Source organism: Alligator sinensis, unplaced genomic scaffold, assembly GCF_000455745.1.
Source record: "Alligator sinensis unplaced genomic scaffold, ASM45574v1 scaffold177_1, whole genome shotgun sequence".
NCBI classification, from domain to species: Eukaryota; Metazoa; Chordata; order Crocodylia; family Alligatoridae; genus Alligator; species Alligator sinensis.
In genome coordinates, this window is record NW_005842269.1 from 1,294,290 (window position 1) to 1,307,872 (window position 13,583).

The following is a 13,583-nucleotide window of genomic DNA, read 5'->3' on the forward strand; positions in this document are numbered from 1 at the left end:
GAGGGGTCTTTTTCTGGGCTTCAATCTTCATGAAGCTCATAGTATGAATGAGGGTCTAAACCTGCTGAAAGTTTCAGTTCATAGATGTTAGGAGCTGGAAGGGACCTTGCAGATCATCAGGTTCAGCCCCCCTGCCCTTGGGCAGGAAAGACTGCTGGGATCAGATGACCTCAGCATAGTGAGTGTCATGACGCTTATTGAAGATCACCAAGGGCGGGAGTCTGTTCCAGACCCTCGCCACTCAACTTGTAAAGAAGTTTTTCTTTATGTCCAGTCTGAAGCGATTCTCAATCAGTTTGTGCCCATTGTTTCTTGTCTTCCCTTGGGGGGGCCTTGGTGAACAGATACTCCCGCCGGCCCCGGTGGGCTGTCACCAAGTCCCCTCTGATTCTTCGCTTCTCCAGGCTGAACAGTTCCAAGTCTTTTAGTCACTCCTCATATGACCTGCAGTAAATCTCCTCTCCCTGCCCCCCCGCCCCTTCCTTTTTTGTTTGGTCATCAGCAATGGCGATAATGCTCAGCGAAGGCTGTGTCTCACCTTGCCTCCTTGCAATGCAGGGCCTTGGTGCGCCATGCTGCACCAGGCCAGGGGACAGAGCCCGGAAGTTGCATGTGTTTTGTGTACAAATAATAGGAAACTAAATGTACTGTGGAAAACACATTGCAAATGACTAAATTAGATGAGATGATTTAAAATAGTGGTGCTCAGCCTTTTGACTCGTGGGCCAGATAAGTAGTGCAAGGCTGGTCCCTGGGTCAAATTGGACCCTGCACAGCAGGATCAGGCCTGCACACCTAGATCTGGTGCCATGTGCTGGGAACGGGCCTTGGAGCCTTGTACCACCTCCGCCTGGTCCCACATGCCAGGATCAGGGACCGCGCCGAGTCCACACAGCATGCAAGGACTGGGGCCCTGCACAGCCCTTGCCTGTCCCCCATGCTGCCTTTGTGTGCCCAATTGAGCACACAGGGCACCAGCCTGTGGGGCTCCCCATAGACCTGTGGAGAGTCCCGTAGGCTGGATGACACAGTTCCAGGGTCTGGATCTGGCCTGTAGGCCTTGGGTTGAGTACCCTGGATTTAGAAGATGAATAAGTTTTTCAGAAAAGAATAATTCAGAGAAGTTTACATGGAAGCAACGAAGACACTAAGCCTCATAAAGGAGTGAATTACCACCAGAAGCGTTGACTATCTGGAAACAATGTGCATTGAATAGAACTTGTGTTTATATGATAGCAATAACCAAGCATACATATGCATCTAGGCTCATTTTTATTTTTTTTAAGTACATATTTTTAAATAGAATTTTATGCAGTGCTGAGAGACTTAAATTAACAAATAATTTTAGTACTGAATGACTGACAGAAGTTTCTTATTACAGGAATAAGAAAATTGTTGATTATTCACAGTTTGGGGACTTGGAAAATGATGGTAAGCTGTTTACTATTACGTATACAAAAAAGGGTCAAGTTCGGAAATGAAAGAGGTCAACCGTTTCATTACTTGTGTTAAAATCAATTGCAAAACACTGTTTGGCTTAACTGGAAGCATATTTCAGGCCTTATTGGAGTGCAATCTATATTTTAAGAGGATAGCACAGCACAATACTGATTTTTATACTATAGCTCATTCATAAGATTGGGTTAGTTCAGTGAGTGTCAACCTTTTTGTCAAGCATGCCACAAGATAAGCCTGCACTTTCCCTGAGTGCCACTCTGATCCTTTTGCCCTGCCCAATTTGTTGCTCTGTTTTTTGATCCCTGCCCTAGCTGTGGCTCTGCTTGGTGCTCCCTGCCCTTTGCTTCCTGTGTGATCTGGTCTTGTCACTCCTGCCTGTCCTATCTGCTTCTGTGTTCCCTGCCCCCTCTCTGATCCATCCCATGTCACCCACAGAGGCTGCCCATGCCACTGTGGGTTGGCCACCCCTGCACTAGTTCAACCTCTTTTGCAGAAAACCTGCAGGAGGAAGCTCAGGGCGGGGGAGCTCTGACATCTTTCCTCAGGGGTTGTGACACATTCTATATTCTTCTATGGAATAGGACGGACGCAGGACCTCCCTCTAAATATCAGGGATCTTAAAAGTCCTGAATCATTAGTGTAAATGTTGAATGCCTCTGCTGCTGCTCTATATCTGTATTGGTTCTGCCACAGTCCATAGCAAGTCAAGTCCACACTGCCTCTGAAATTGTAAATACAGCTCTAGCTTATCTTTCCTTTGGATCTGGAAGGGGAACAGTGATGGGTGCCACATATCCTCCTCCAGCTCACCCATAACCTACCCTTCTTCTATACTGGACCCATAGAGAAGTTTCTTCTGGGTTCTGGAGTCAGAAGGAAAGAGGTGGTGTCATAAAAACTACTGAACCTTCCCTTACGTGGGAGGTAGGGGAGACAGTGTTGGAGATCACCGCCATGTGTATAGTCCTTTCCACTGCCATTTGTTCAGGGGTTTGAATTTGATATAGAAATTTTCTGTAGCTTATTATATTTGAAGTATAAGTTCTGAGCCTCAAAGAACTTTTGTTAGAGTTCTTTTAAATGGGGTGAGGTGAATTGGAGGAAGGCAAAATCTTTAATTTTTAATGTTTTTGTAGAGAGCAGTTGTGCATCATGCTGAGAGCACGAAAAACTGTCTATATTACCCTTGGCTTGCACTTTGACCCTTAGTGTCTTCCATTACACCTACCCTTCTTTCCTCTGATTAGGTTTAAGACTGATTTTTCTTTATGAATGAGCCTGTGATCCTTTTAAAAATTGGAATAACTAAGAAGAAGGGCCCTAAAAATAACCAAGAACTATAGAAATGATTTATGTTGAGTGGTTCTCAGCTGTCAGAAATCCTTGAAACTCATATTATTGAGAATTCTGGTAACATATTTGAAATAGCACCTGTCTTCATATTCAAAACAACTAACTTGAATATAACTTAAATTGAATCAGAATATATTAATAAGGGGTTGCTATGATTATGACCTATTATCTTGAGCCCTTTGGTCAAGAGTATCCTGGGGCCCATTTCAGTAATATCTGTTTTCTGTGCTGATACTGGAAATCGATTTAATATTTTTGTAAGGGTTTATAAGAATGTATCTTTTTGGAATAGTGGCAATTTTCACCAAAAAAGAGTTTTTAAGGAAAGAGCGGCTCTTTTTCCTGGTAACTTAGAAGAATTTGCCTTGTATAGGGAAACCTATTGGTACCTTGCATATGTTTACTTAAACAGATGAAGACTTTGCCTCTATCCCTGCACCTTTAAACAAAAAATCCAAAAAAGAGCTCAATGATACAAAGAGGGAGAAAAAGGAGAATCAGAAAAGACCACAGAAAGAGGTGACTTCATTGCAGACAAAGACATCAGGTAACAGGTGAGATATGGCTAAGTATAATGAATTCTGTTTGGTTTCTATATTTCTTGGCTTCTGATTTTTCAGAAAGACTAGATCTTTATTTTTAGTTAGTTAGAAGTGTTAGTTTAATATTTATTTTCATATTTGTTGGTATACTCATGAGAGAAGGGTCATGGACACAGCAGTCTGCCCAGATAGATCCAAATGAAGTTTGGAACCTAAAATAGAAATGTGACCCTGTTGGCATTTCTGGAGCACTCGTTAGTATGCTGTATGCTGTTAGCATGCAGGTGGTCCATAGGCTTGCTACAAAAAGTGGGAAAATGTAAAAAAAAAAAAAAATTTAAAAAAAAAAATGGAAAAATGTGTGCTTTACTTCACCAAGAATTCATGTGTAATCATTCAACAGAAAATCAGAAGTAAATATTAATAAGAACCCAACAAAAACTTAATTTATGCTCACTTTAAAAAATATATTTCACCACAAAAAATGTAGGTGGAATTATGTTTTAGTAGGATATTCTGGACAAATGGAGTAGTTTTTCCACTGTGTGGGAGCATCTATATGTTCATTAATGTGCCAAAATTACAGTGCATTAAGTTTTAGTACCTGTAATTACAGGTACTAAGTTAAAGTGTCATAATCAGCACGCACTTTTTTGTGACACTAATGCTCAGGAGAATTAGTCTACTACACCTTTATTATTTCATGTAGATGCACCCTGTTACTGATAATTAGTTAATATATCTGCAATACTTTAAAGTCCTAAAGTATTCCATTTTAAGTAGAACCTAGATATTTTATAGGATTGGTTTCCTTAGTCCCTGAGAAGATGAGGATTTGCAAACCAGCTGGGTTATATACAACCACAGCAAACAACGCACCAGCTAAGTAGAGAAGCAGTGTCCACATTGTGTTAAGTATGATCTATGTTGGCGGCTCCCCCATAGGTCAGAAACTTGGCAATGGGGAGCAGTGGAAGCTCTTTGTGGCCAGCTCCAGCCTGACCCAGGCCATTGCCCATGCAGTGAGATCAGGGGCAGGCCTCCCCCTGCGTGTCCAGGTCAGGCTGGGCTGTTCCCCCCACCCACCTGCACTCTTGGATCAGGGTCCCTCCACCCCCTCTTCCAGATCAGGACCAGAGTGCTTCCCACCCCCTTCCTGTGTTTGAATCAGGGCTGCCCTGCGCTACCCTTACCCCCTCCCCCTTCCCTGTTCTGCCTATGCATCCTCAGTGGGAGTAGACTGCTTCCTCCCACCTCCCCAACCCCAACCTCCCCCTCATCCAGATCAGGTCTGGGCTGCTTCTCTCCCATGTGTGGATTGGGGCTACCTTTCCCTGACCTGTCCCTGCCACATGCATCTGAACTAGGCTGCTCCCCCCTGCCACATGCATCCAGATTGAGGCCGCCCCACCCTGGGCGGACAAATTAAAGTCAGGTTGTACAAACCCCTACAGCTGGATTGAGCCCATTGGCCAGATCCAGCCCATGGAGGGACCTGGCACTGGCCATCTGGGCCATGAAGCAAAAAGGTTGGGCACCATTGATATAAACCAAGGTAATGGATTCTTATCCCAGTTCCTTGTTTAGCTTTTATAACTCCAATATTCCTCAATTGTTTTTTCTCTCGCCTACCCACCTTGCCTCTCCTAGTTAGTGTTCCCCCCACCCTTTATATTCTAATCACTACTTTCTGTTTGCTGTACTTCCTGCAGTCCCTTCATAGCATCTGATGAAGTAAGCTGTTGCTTCCAAGAGCTTATGCATCTATGATATAGTTAGTCTGTAAGTTACACATCTACAGTGCCTTCTTTGAAGTAAAAACTACAGCAAATGGATGCATAGTTTGTTATGTACTTAACAATTTAGCAGATTAATCAGGTTGTGAGCCATCAGAATATGAACAATGTAGGGTATCCTGTACTATTATAACATCTATATTTAATAAAGTTTTTCTTGCGTAAGGCATTTTTATGCAATATGGTATAGATTAAGTATTGAAACACTTTTCATTGATTATTTCCTGCGCAACTGTTGACTTACAGTAAAATTATGAGTCAGAAATAGGTTTGTAATGTTTTATTTCACAAATAAATGATTTAGCAGAATTACTAGAATTTTTTCCCTAGGAGTTTCTTTTTTTTTTTTTTCAGGATAGCTTTGGATGATAAACTTTACAAGAGGGATTTAGAAGTTGCTTTGGCTTTGTCTGTCAAACAACAATCTGCAGAAGTCTTTGAAGTGCAGGATTCACAGGAACAAGGTTATTTCTTTAGTTAAAAAACATTTCAGCCTTTCCCATTGGAAGCCACTTGTTCATATACTGCTGTTTGGCATCCTTTGTATCTGCTTTCTAATTGTGCAGGTAGTATTTATCTTTTTGGAGTAGACTAATTCAGAAAACTAAATGTTTTCTTTTTATCCAGTTATGGATTTTATCCATTTGTCATACCAAACCATTTATGTGCTATACTCCCATAAGCACTTCTTTATAATATAGATTAAGTATTAGGAATTTTGGGGGATCTGAGATATAAAGCTCTTGAGTTAATTAAATTTTCCAGGTGCAATAGTACAGCTCTTATAGGATCTGATTCAGCTAATTTGAAAGGAGATTGAATTGGGGTCATGCCTTTGTCCATTTCAGTCTCTTAACCCACTCAGACTACAAATTCAAATAAAGCAGGGGTGGGCAAAATACGGCCTGTGGGCCAGATCCAGCCTACTAATTGATTGTATCTGACCTGTAGCTGCCCCCAAAACACTCCACGTGGAGCTGAGCCCCGTCTCGGGCAGTCCACCCCATGCCCACTTACTGCACACCCTCGGCCCCAGCCCTGGCCATCAGGCACAGCTTTCCAGTGCAATGAGCAGCCATCTGCAGGCAGCTGAGTGGGTAGAAGGCAGCTGGGAGCTGGAGCCCCATGCACTGGAGCAGGAGCTGCCCAACTGCAGCTTCCCCCTGCCCCACCCCACTTGGCTGGGCATGTGATGCCATTGTTTCCCTGCATTACCTGTTTTCCAGAGCAGCACCGCAGGGGCAGGAGGAAGAGGAGGAAGAACGGAGAGGGGGGGGGGGGGGAGGGGGGGGGGGCAGAGGGTGGCCACCAGGAAGCCGTGTGTGTTATCCGGGGCCAGGTCAGTGCTGTCAATAGGTGTGAGGTGGGTCCAGACAGGAACGCGGTGCAGGTTGCCCTGGGCAGGAATATGTGGTGCTTGGCCCCATGTGGAGCAGTGCAGGGGCAGCTGTGGGCCAGATGGAGTGGGGGCGGGGTCTGACTGCACCTGCACTTGCACTGGACCTCCCCAGGCAAATTGTTCTGCATGCGCCTCCTGGTCCAGCTTCCTTTCCCCCTGACCAACTTCTGGGACCTAGTGCACAGGCAGCTCCCCACACCCCCCTCCACATACACCCTACACACAGTGTACAAGAGTAAGACTTTATTTTGAGATATTAGACAATCACCTCTATATACATTATGGAAAAACAAAATATAGGACAAAAATGATCTTTTAAAATAAAATTAAAATAAGTTACAGTTGATGTTTGTTTGTTTGTTTTTAGGATATGATTTGGTTTTTTAATCTATAATTAGTCAAAATGATATCTTCTGGAAAATTTTATGTGGGCAACCCTTGACAGCTCACCAAAACTCATTAAGTGGCCCACCAGCTGAAATAATTGATATCCTGGAGATCTGTATTTCACTTTATTTTTATATAGGTATTAAAAAATGTGAAGCCCCCGAATTGGAAAATGCAGATAGCAGTCTTGTCCTCTCCAACTGCAGTGTAGATAGCGTTGTCTTAGGTAAGTTTTTTTTCATGCTTGTCTTTATGTAGACACACTTGTATGCGGTATTTCTGAAACACAGCCTCCTCCCCCCACCCCTCAGTACTTTGTTTTCATTTTCCTGAGAGGAAATACTGAGTTTTTATTTTAAATTGGGTAGTCAAACATACAGCTTATGGGCCAAATCTGACTCAGAGCAGTTTCACCCAGCCTGCACAGCTCCCAGAGGGGCTGGAAAATTGAAGATGGGGCAGGTGGGGCAGAACCTGCTACCAGACTCCCAGCTAAAGAGACCTGATGGGCACACATTTGAGGAGCGGAGAACAATGGCTTCATTAACCCCCATGCTGACACTCATTCTTCCATATCTGGATCCAACCAGGAGGCAGCTTGGGGTCCAGGTCTGGCCTGTCGGGGAACACTGTGGTATGGTCCCAGCTAAGGGCCATGAGTGAGTTTGACACCCTTGTATTAAACAGCGTACCTATGGTGTGACCCAGAAGTTCTGAAAGCTTTAAAGTTGGACCCTGTCTTAAAACCAGTAAAAAAATTTAATATTTCCATCACCAACCAATGAGAATTAAAAGAAACAAGCATGTGCACAAATGTTTTAAGGTACTGATTATCTCCTTGGAGTGTCTTCGTGCTCTCACCTCCCTGACTTCACTATTATCACCTTGTAGGATGCAGGTAGCATCTTGTAATGATGTCCCCATTATGTATGCTATATTCTGTCACCAAGTCAACATCTCCCACTTTTCCTTCCCCACCTGCCTGTGTCACACCTAGTGTCTCCCATTGCCTCTTGATGCTCACTGCCACACATTTACATTTTCACAGACCTGCATTTTGCATATTGGCTTCTATTCTACCCAGGAGAACACAAAACAGCAAACTCTCCCTAGGCCTGAAGAAGGGTGTTTGCGCCACAAGCTTGCAAAGAACAATTTTTCCAATTATTAGTTGGTCTATTAAAAGATATCACATTTACCCAAAGAACCTTGTCTGCCATAATGTATGAACTTTCAAGGATCAGATTTTCTGGTGGGGAGGAAGCTTTATGAATGTGATGTTTTCTTTTCATTTTCTTTTTATCTTTTGTCTGGATATTCAGTTCCAGAATAACATTGGCAACTATTTACAGAAAGTCCACTTCAGAGCAAGTTTTTAATATGAGTAAAATGAAAGTTTCAAGCATTTAACGAAGCTCTGATGCTGGGCCCTGGGTAATGATCTTCAGAAAAACTGGGAATTGGTTTTAGATAGTCAAGGCTGATAACATCCCTGCCATTTTCAAGGGTCTTAGGCCAAGCTGCAGAAGGCTTCAGTGCTTGTTTCTGACCTATTGGTGAACCTTTGCAGACTTTACAATTAGCCTGGTCAGCAAAATAAAGGAAGTAGTTAATGTGTCCAGCTAAATGAGCAGGGAGATTAAACATGGAGCAAAGGGCTTGAGAGGAGACATTTTAAGGGAAGGCCTTAACATAGATAACCCAAATGTAGCATATTACAATTGTAACTTGACAACCTAAGTAGTACTGATTGATGTAACCTAATGTGTTAGATGTAGCTGTGCTATAATAGATATATTTTTGATAAGTTTCTTAGATGAGTTGTAAAAACAAAAGCAGCCTTCTCATTGAAGACCATAAAACAGGTTGAAGACAAAACAGGATCATGGCAAGAAACATTCAATAATGCTGAGAGAAAGAGATAAGAAATCTTAAATAGAATTGCGATTTTTTTCATGTGGATATAAATTCCATCAACTTGACACCTTCCTGAGTTGGAGATAAAATGGTTCAGTCCCATCATCAAAATCTCAGCAAAACAGAGGCAAGGATTTTTGTGGATTTAAATAATCAGAGAATTAATGTTACAGTGAGCCATGTATAAATATGGGATATGGATGGTCTGGAGGAAAAATTGAAGAATTCAGCAAATTAAAGAGGACCTTTTACAAGTCTGTGTGCTATTACCCTCCTGAGTCTATTCAGGTGATATAGGTGACAATCTATATTGCACTGTTGTTGGTAGCCAGATAGACACGGGATAAGTATTTCTTCTTGGAGGTGTAAACAGTAAAAGGTCAGGCTGTTGACATGTCTCTTTCGTCTCTTATCAGTAACCAATGAACTGAACACCTGTAATGCAGGTAAAAAGATCCTAAACACTCAAGTACCTGCTTATCTTTTAAACGTGTGAGTTGTTTAGGACTAAGTTGGTGTTAATTAGATCAGCATTTTTCCTGTAGGTGTCACTCATATCACAGATGAAAATGATCTTCGTGCAGATGCTGGCATGCAAAGAAGAGCAGTATCCAAGGTCATATCACAGCAGAAGTTACAGACAAATGACAGTGATGATGGAGCCAGTGCTGATGACTATGAACCAGCGTCTATATCTGGTAAGTATTCTTATGTCAGACTCGTCATAGTTGGGTATATTTTTAATACATTCAGTTATGTTGAGAGAGGAGTATTTTCAGCGAATTGTGTGCTGAATTTCAGTTTATACCTTTTATTACTCATTGGGCATATTTCCACGTGCTCCAGGGGCGGCACTGTAATATATAAATTAGTTTTTGAAATTGAGTGCCACTCAATTCACAAAAGTTATGGAGGGATGCCTCGAACTCAGTGAGGGATGCATCAAGTCCAGAAGCATTGAGAACCATTGCTCTATAGGTTATCTGTTGCTGAAGTCCAATTTTAGTCTTTTACATTTTAATAGCTAGATTTTCTTTCTCAGTATTTTTTTTCTTTTTTGGTTCAATAATTAAAGTGCTTTTTCCTTCAGATTGATCTAGCATAGAGACCCAAACTCATTTGTTTCTGTTCAGAATTAGCTTAGAAAACCATGGGGCAAAATTAAATATAGTCTAAGAAAGAGATATTATATTTCCAATATCTTTTGTTTTAGATGAGGAATCAGAGAGTTGTTCAGATTTCAGTGAAGATGATGAAGAAGAAGACTTTGCTGTGAAAAAAAAGAAGAAAATCAAAGAAAAAATAAGAAAGGAAACTAAGGTGAAAGTCCAAACTGATAGAGAAAAAAAACTTCCTAAATCCAGAGTTAATTCTACAGGTAAGGTTGACACTATCAACTTGAAAAACGTCATTTCCCAGGAGTAAATTGAAAGACGTGCCAAGTGTTTGCACTTTTACGTCCTGATGATTTAGTTTTATTGTTTCATAATCACATTTTCCTACACAATAACAAGCAGTTATGCTTTTTCACCTATACTGTATGGAAGAAATACAGTAATAGGGAAATTGACTGATTAACGATTGAGGATAGTAATGAAATTGACCAGTACTCAAAGTGCAGTTAAATGTATAAAGAAAAAAACCTGGAAAAGTTTGAGATTTTTTTTCTCTGAAATATTTTATGTTGCTTATAATAAGAGTAGAATAAAAATGAAGAGTCAGAAATGATGTGATTTAATTGACTAGGCTCCTTAAAAATGGGTAGACTTCAGTGAATTTCGGTTTTTTAAATAAATTCTGATCTGATGATTACATCTGTGAAAATGGATCTTTGCACTCCCGTGGTTTGATTGCAGGTTATCAAAGCCATACTCACAATCTTTGTTAATTTATTGATGTTTGTTGAGTTATAGGTTCACTATCTCATGCAATTTGCTTCTGCACAGAAACCTTTTTAAAATATATTTCTTTGAATTAACTCGCCATGTATCACACGATTTATTAATACATGGTCCATTGCAACTTTTTTACATACACCTTGTATCTGTTGTACCAGGTTTGGTTCCACCATCCTTCATGCTTTCCTTATCGGGTATAGCAGTTCGTACTTATTTTATCCAGGGTATTCATGAATAGATTCTGAATATTTTGGTGCCTTCCACCAAACTTCCAACATGCAGCCTTTTATCTCCTGCTGCTCCAGGTTTGCCTGATGGCCTGTTGTACCTTAATCAGTTTTTGTTCTGGTGCGAGCGTGATTTTTCTTTGTGAAGTCTGCAACAAATTTGTGTTGGCTCATTTTCTGCATAATTTTACAACACTTGGTGTAACTTTAGTTATATAAATCAGGGGTGCTTAATCTCTGACCTATAGGCTACGTCCAGCCCACAGTGCCATGTCTTGAGCTTCCCCCAGAGCTTTCCACAGGTCTGGAAATTTGGTGGCATGGGGACAATAGCACTGTTCCCTTGCTGCCAGATTACCAGACCTGTGAGGAGCCTGAAGCCCTGTGCGCTGGATCTGGCTCCTGATTCCAGTGCACAGATTTGGATGGGGGCAGTGTCAGGCCGCAGGGCCCAGTCATGGTGTTTGGGGGTGCAAGGGGATGGTGCCAGACCTCTGGGACCCAATCCTGGTGCGAAAAGGCAGTCCTGAACCCTTGGGACCCAATCCCTGAGTGTGGGGTGTGGGGGGGTGGGGCAGGGGCAGAGCTGGATTCCCAGGACCCAATCCATGGGGCTGGAAGGAGGCAGTGCTGGGCCCCCAAAAGGTCCAACCCAGCATGCAGAGCAGGGAGGAGGCAGTACTGGGCCCCAGGGTCCGATCTGATCCCCGTCCCGCTCATCTGGTCTGCAGGGCCAAAAGGTGGAGCACCACTGATGTAAGTCATTGTCCTGCCTGCATCCAAATGGGGACGTAAATATGGGGAATGTAACATGATCTCTTTTTCAAATGAACGCTCCTTTGTTCATTGGAAGGTGTGATACTCTTAACTTATATCCCAGCATTTCTTTTAATTAAATGATCTCTTATGTAAGATTGTGTAATGTGACAATTTCTCTGTTAAAGAGCATTTTTTCTAAAGCCTTTTTCCAAACTCTGATAGTTTCTGCTTCACGGGTAGTCCACACAAAATCTGAACCAACACTGAAAAAGATACCAGGTTCTTCAGAACCAGTTGGACAGCCCTTACACACATCAAGTCCTTCAACAGACAAGAAGAAGCCCAAATGGACGCCACCAGGTATTTGCAGGATGTTAATTTCAGATGACTATGCCTATTTACATGTGTTTTTAAAGCTATTCTGAAAAATACCAGCACTTACTAATAATCGCTGCTTCATAAAAATGCAAGTTACCTTGCTCGCTTTTATGCTCTAGGGCACGAGTCAGCAACGTTTTTGGGCAGAGTGCCTAAAACATCTGCAACCTCAACTTATAAGATCTTGGTGTGCCAGAAGCAGACAGCAGGGGAGCCACAAGGGGCCCAATCCTTTTTGTGGCAGTGCAACCCCAGCCCCTTCCCCACCTGTTCACCCAGAGGCATGTGTGTGAAGCAAAATGCCAGGGGTTGCCTACCCCTCCTGTAGAGGTTAAGTTCCAGCCCCCAGGCTCCTGCCCAGCTGCTGTTCCCCTCACATCCTCCAGCTGCAACAGCAACCAGGGTCTCTGGGCTCTCCCTCTGTTCCCCAGCTTTTTCTGCCTGCTCCCATAGTGCAGCTTGGCACAGCCCAGGGAGCTGAAGGTGAGCCTGGGGCTGCATGGGTCCATAGTGCTGTGGTGGTGGGGCACAGGTAAATGATGCAGCAGCAGTGTGGGAAGGGAGGTCTCCCATGAGTGCAGGCTTAGAAGTCCCTCAGCTGGCCTGGTACGTCCTGTGTGCAGGTGGCCCCTGCTTGTGTAGTCTGCAAAGCACTTGGTCCGCAGCCACTTAGAAGTTGGACAGCCCTATTTTAAAGACTACACCCCTCGCCCCCCACAGAATCTTAAACCTGTCCATACCTTAGTGATTCTCAAGTGGGGTGCTGCAAGATTCTTTGATCTCCAGCCCCTGTGGTCCCCTCCAACCAGCTTTGGGAGCAGGGGAGTGAACTGAGCTGAAAAGCACAGACTTTGCACTACCTGCCTTGTGCTTCTTGAGGAGCGCTGTGCTACAGGCAGGCAGATGCAGGGCTGCGCTTTTTCAGCCTGACACCTTCCTTTGCTCCTCCCATGCTCCCAGAGCTGGTGAGAAGGGCTGCAGGGACTGGTCCAGCATTCAAGTCCCTGGAAGAGCAGCCATAGCAAGCAGGGGCCACACTCACCTGTAGACTGGAGGCAGGGAGGGGGCAGACTGTGGAAAATGGTCCCAGCCTCTGCATCAATGTTTCCCACAACCCCCTTCTGCCTCCTGCTGGGATAGCTGCCTCCTTCAGGAGTCTAATGACCCACCCTGTCTGCCCAGCCAAGCTCCCCAGTCTGCCCCACCAAACAGCTCCTGTCACTGAGCACTATGTACTATCGCCTGCCAGGCTGTCAGGGGTGCCCTGCATGCCACTGCCCACCTTGCCTGCCACCCTGGGAGATCCTTTTAAGGGTGTTGCAAGGTGTGAGAAGTAAGAAAGAACTTCTCAGAATTTAGTGGCACCCCATTTCAAAACTAGTTTATCAGGTGTGTCCTGAGTCTTCAAAGGTTGAGAAGCACTGCCCTAGCTGCTCCACTAACTCTCTCCTCTTGAAAGAATAAGGGAC

General features: G+C 43.4%; 1 protein-coding gene across 1 annotated transcript in view; it reads left to right on the plus strand.

Annotated features, from left to right (window-relative positions):
* Nucleotides 1–13,583, plus strand: part of RAD51AP1 (RAD51 associated protein 1) — an 18,754-nt gene that overhangs the window by 2,176 nt on the left and 2,995 nt on the right. Inside the window, exons 3-9 of the mRNA XM_006027818.3 lie at nucleotides 1,382–1,431; nucleotides 3,224–3,365; nucleotides 5,504–5,613; nucleotides 7,075–7,161; nucleotides 9,398–9,550; nucleotides 10,066–10,230; nucleotides 11,959–12,096. Of these exons, the coding sequence (XP_006027880.1) occupies nucleotides 1,382–1,431; nucleotides 3,224–3,365; nucleotides 5,504–5,613; nucleotides 7,075–7,161; nucleotides 9,398–9,550; nucleotides 10,066–10,230; nucleotides 11,959–12,096 (845 nt within the window). The remainder of the gene's footprint in view (nucleotides 1–1,381; nucleotides 1,432–3,223; nucleotides 3,366–5,503; nucleotides 5,614–7,074; nucleotides 7,162–9,397; nucleotides 9,551–10,065; nucleotides 10,231–11,958; nucleotides 12,097–13,583) is intronic.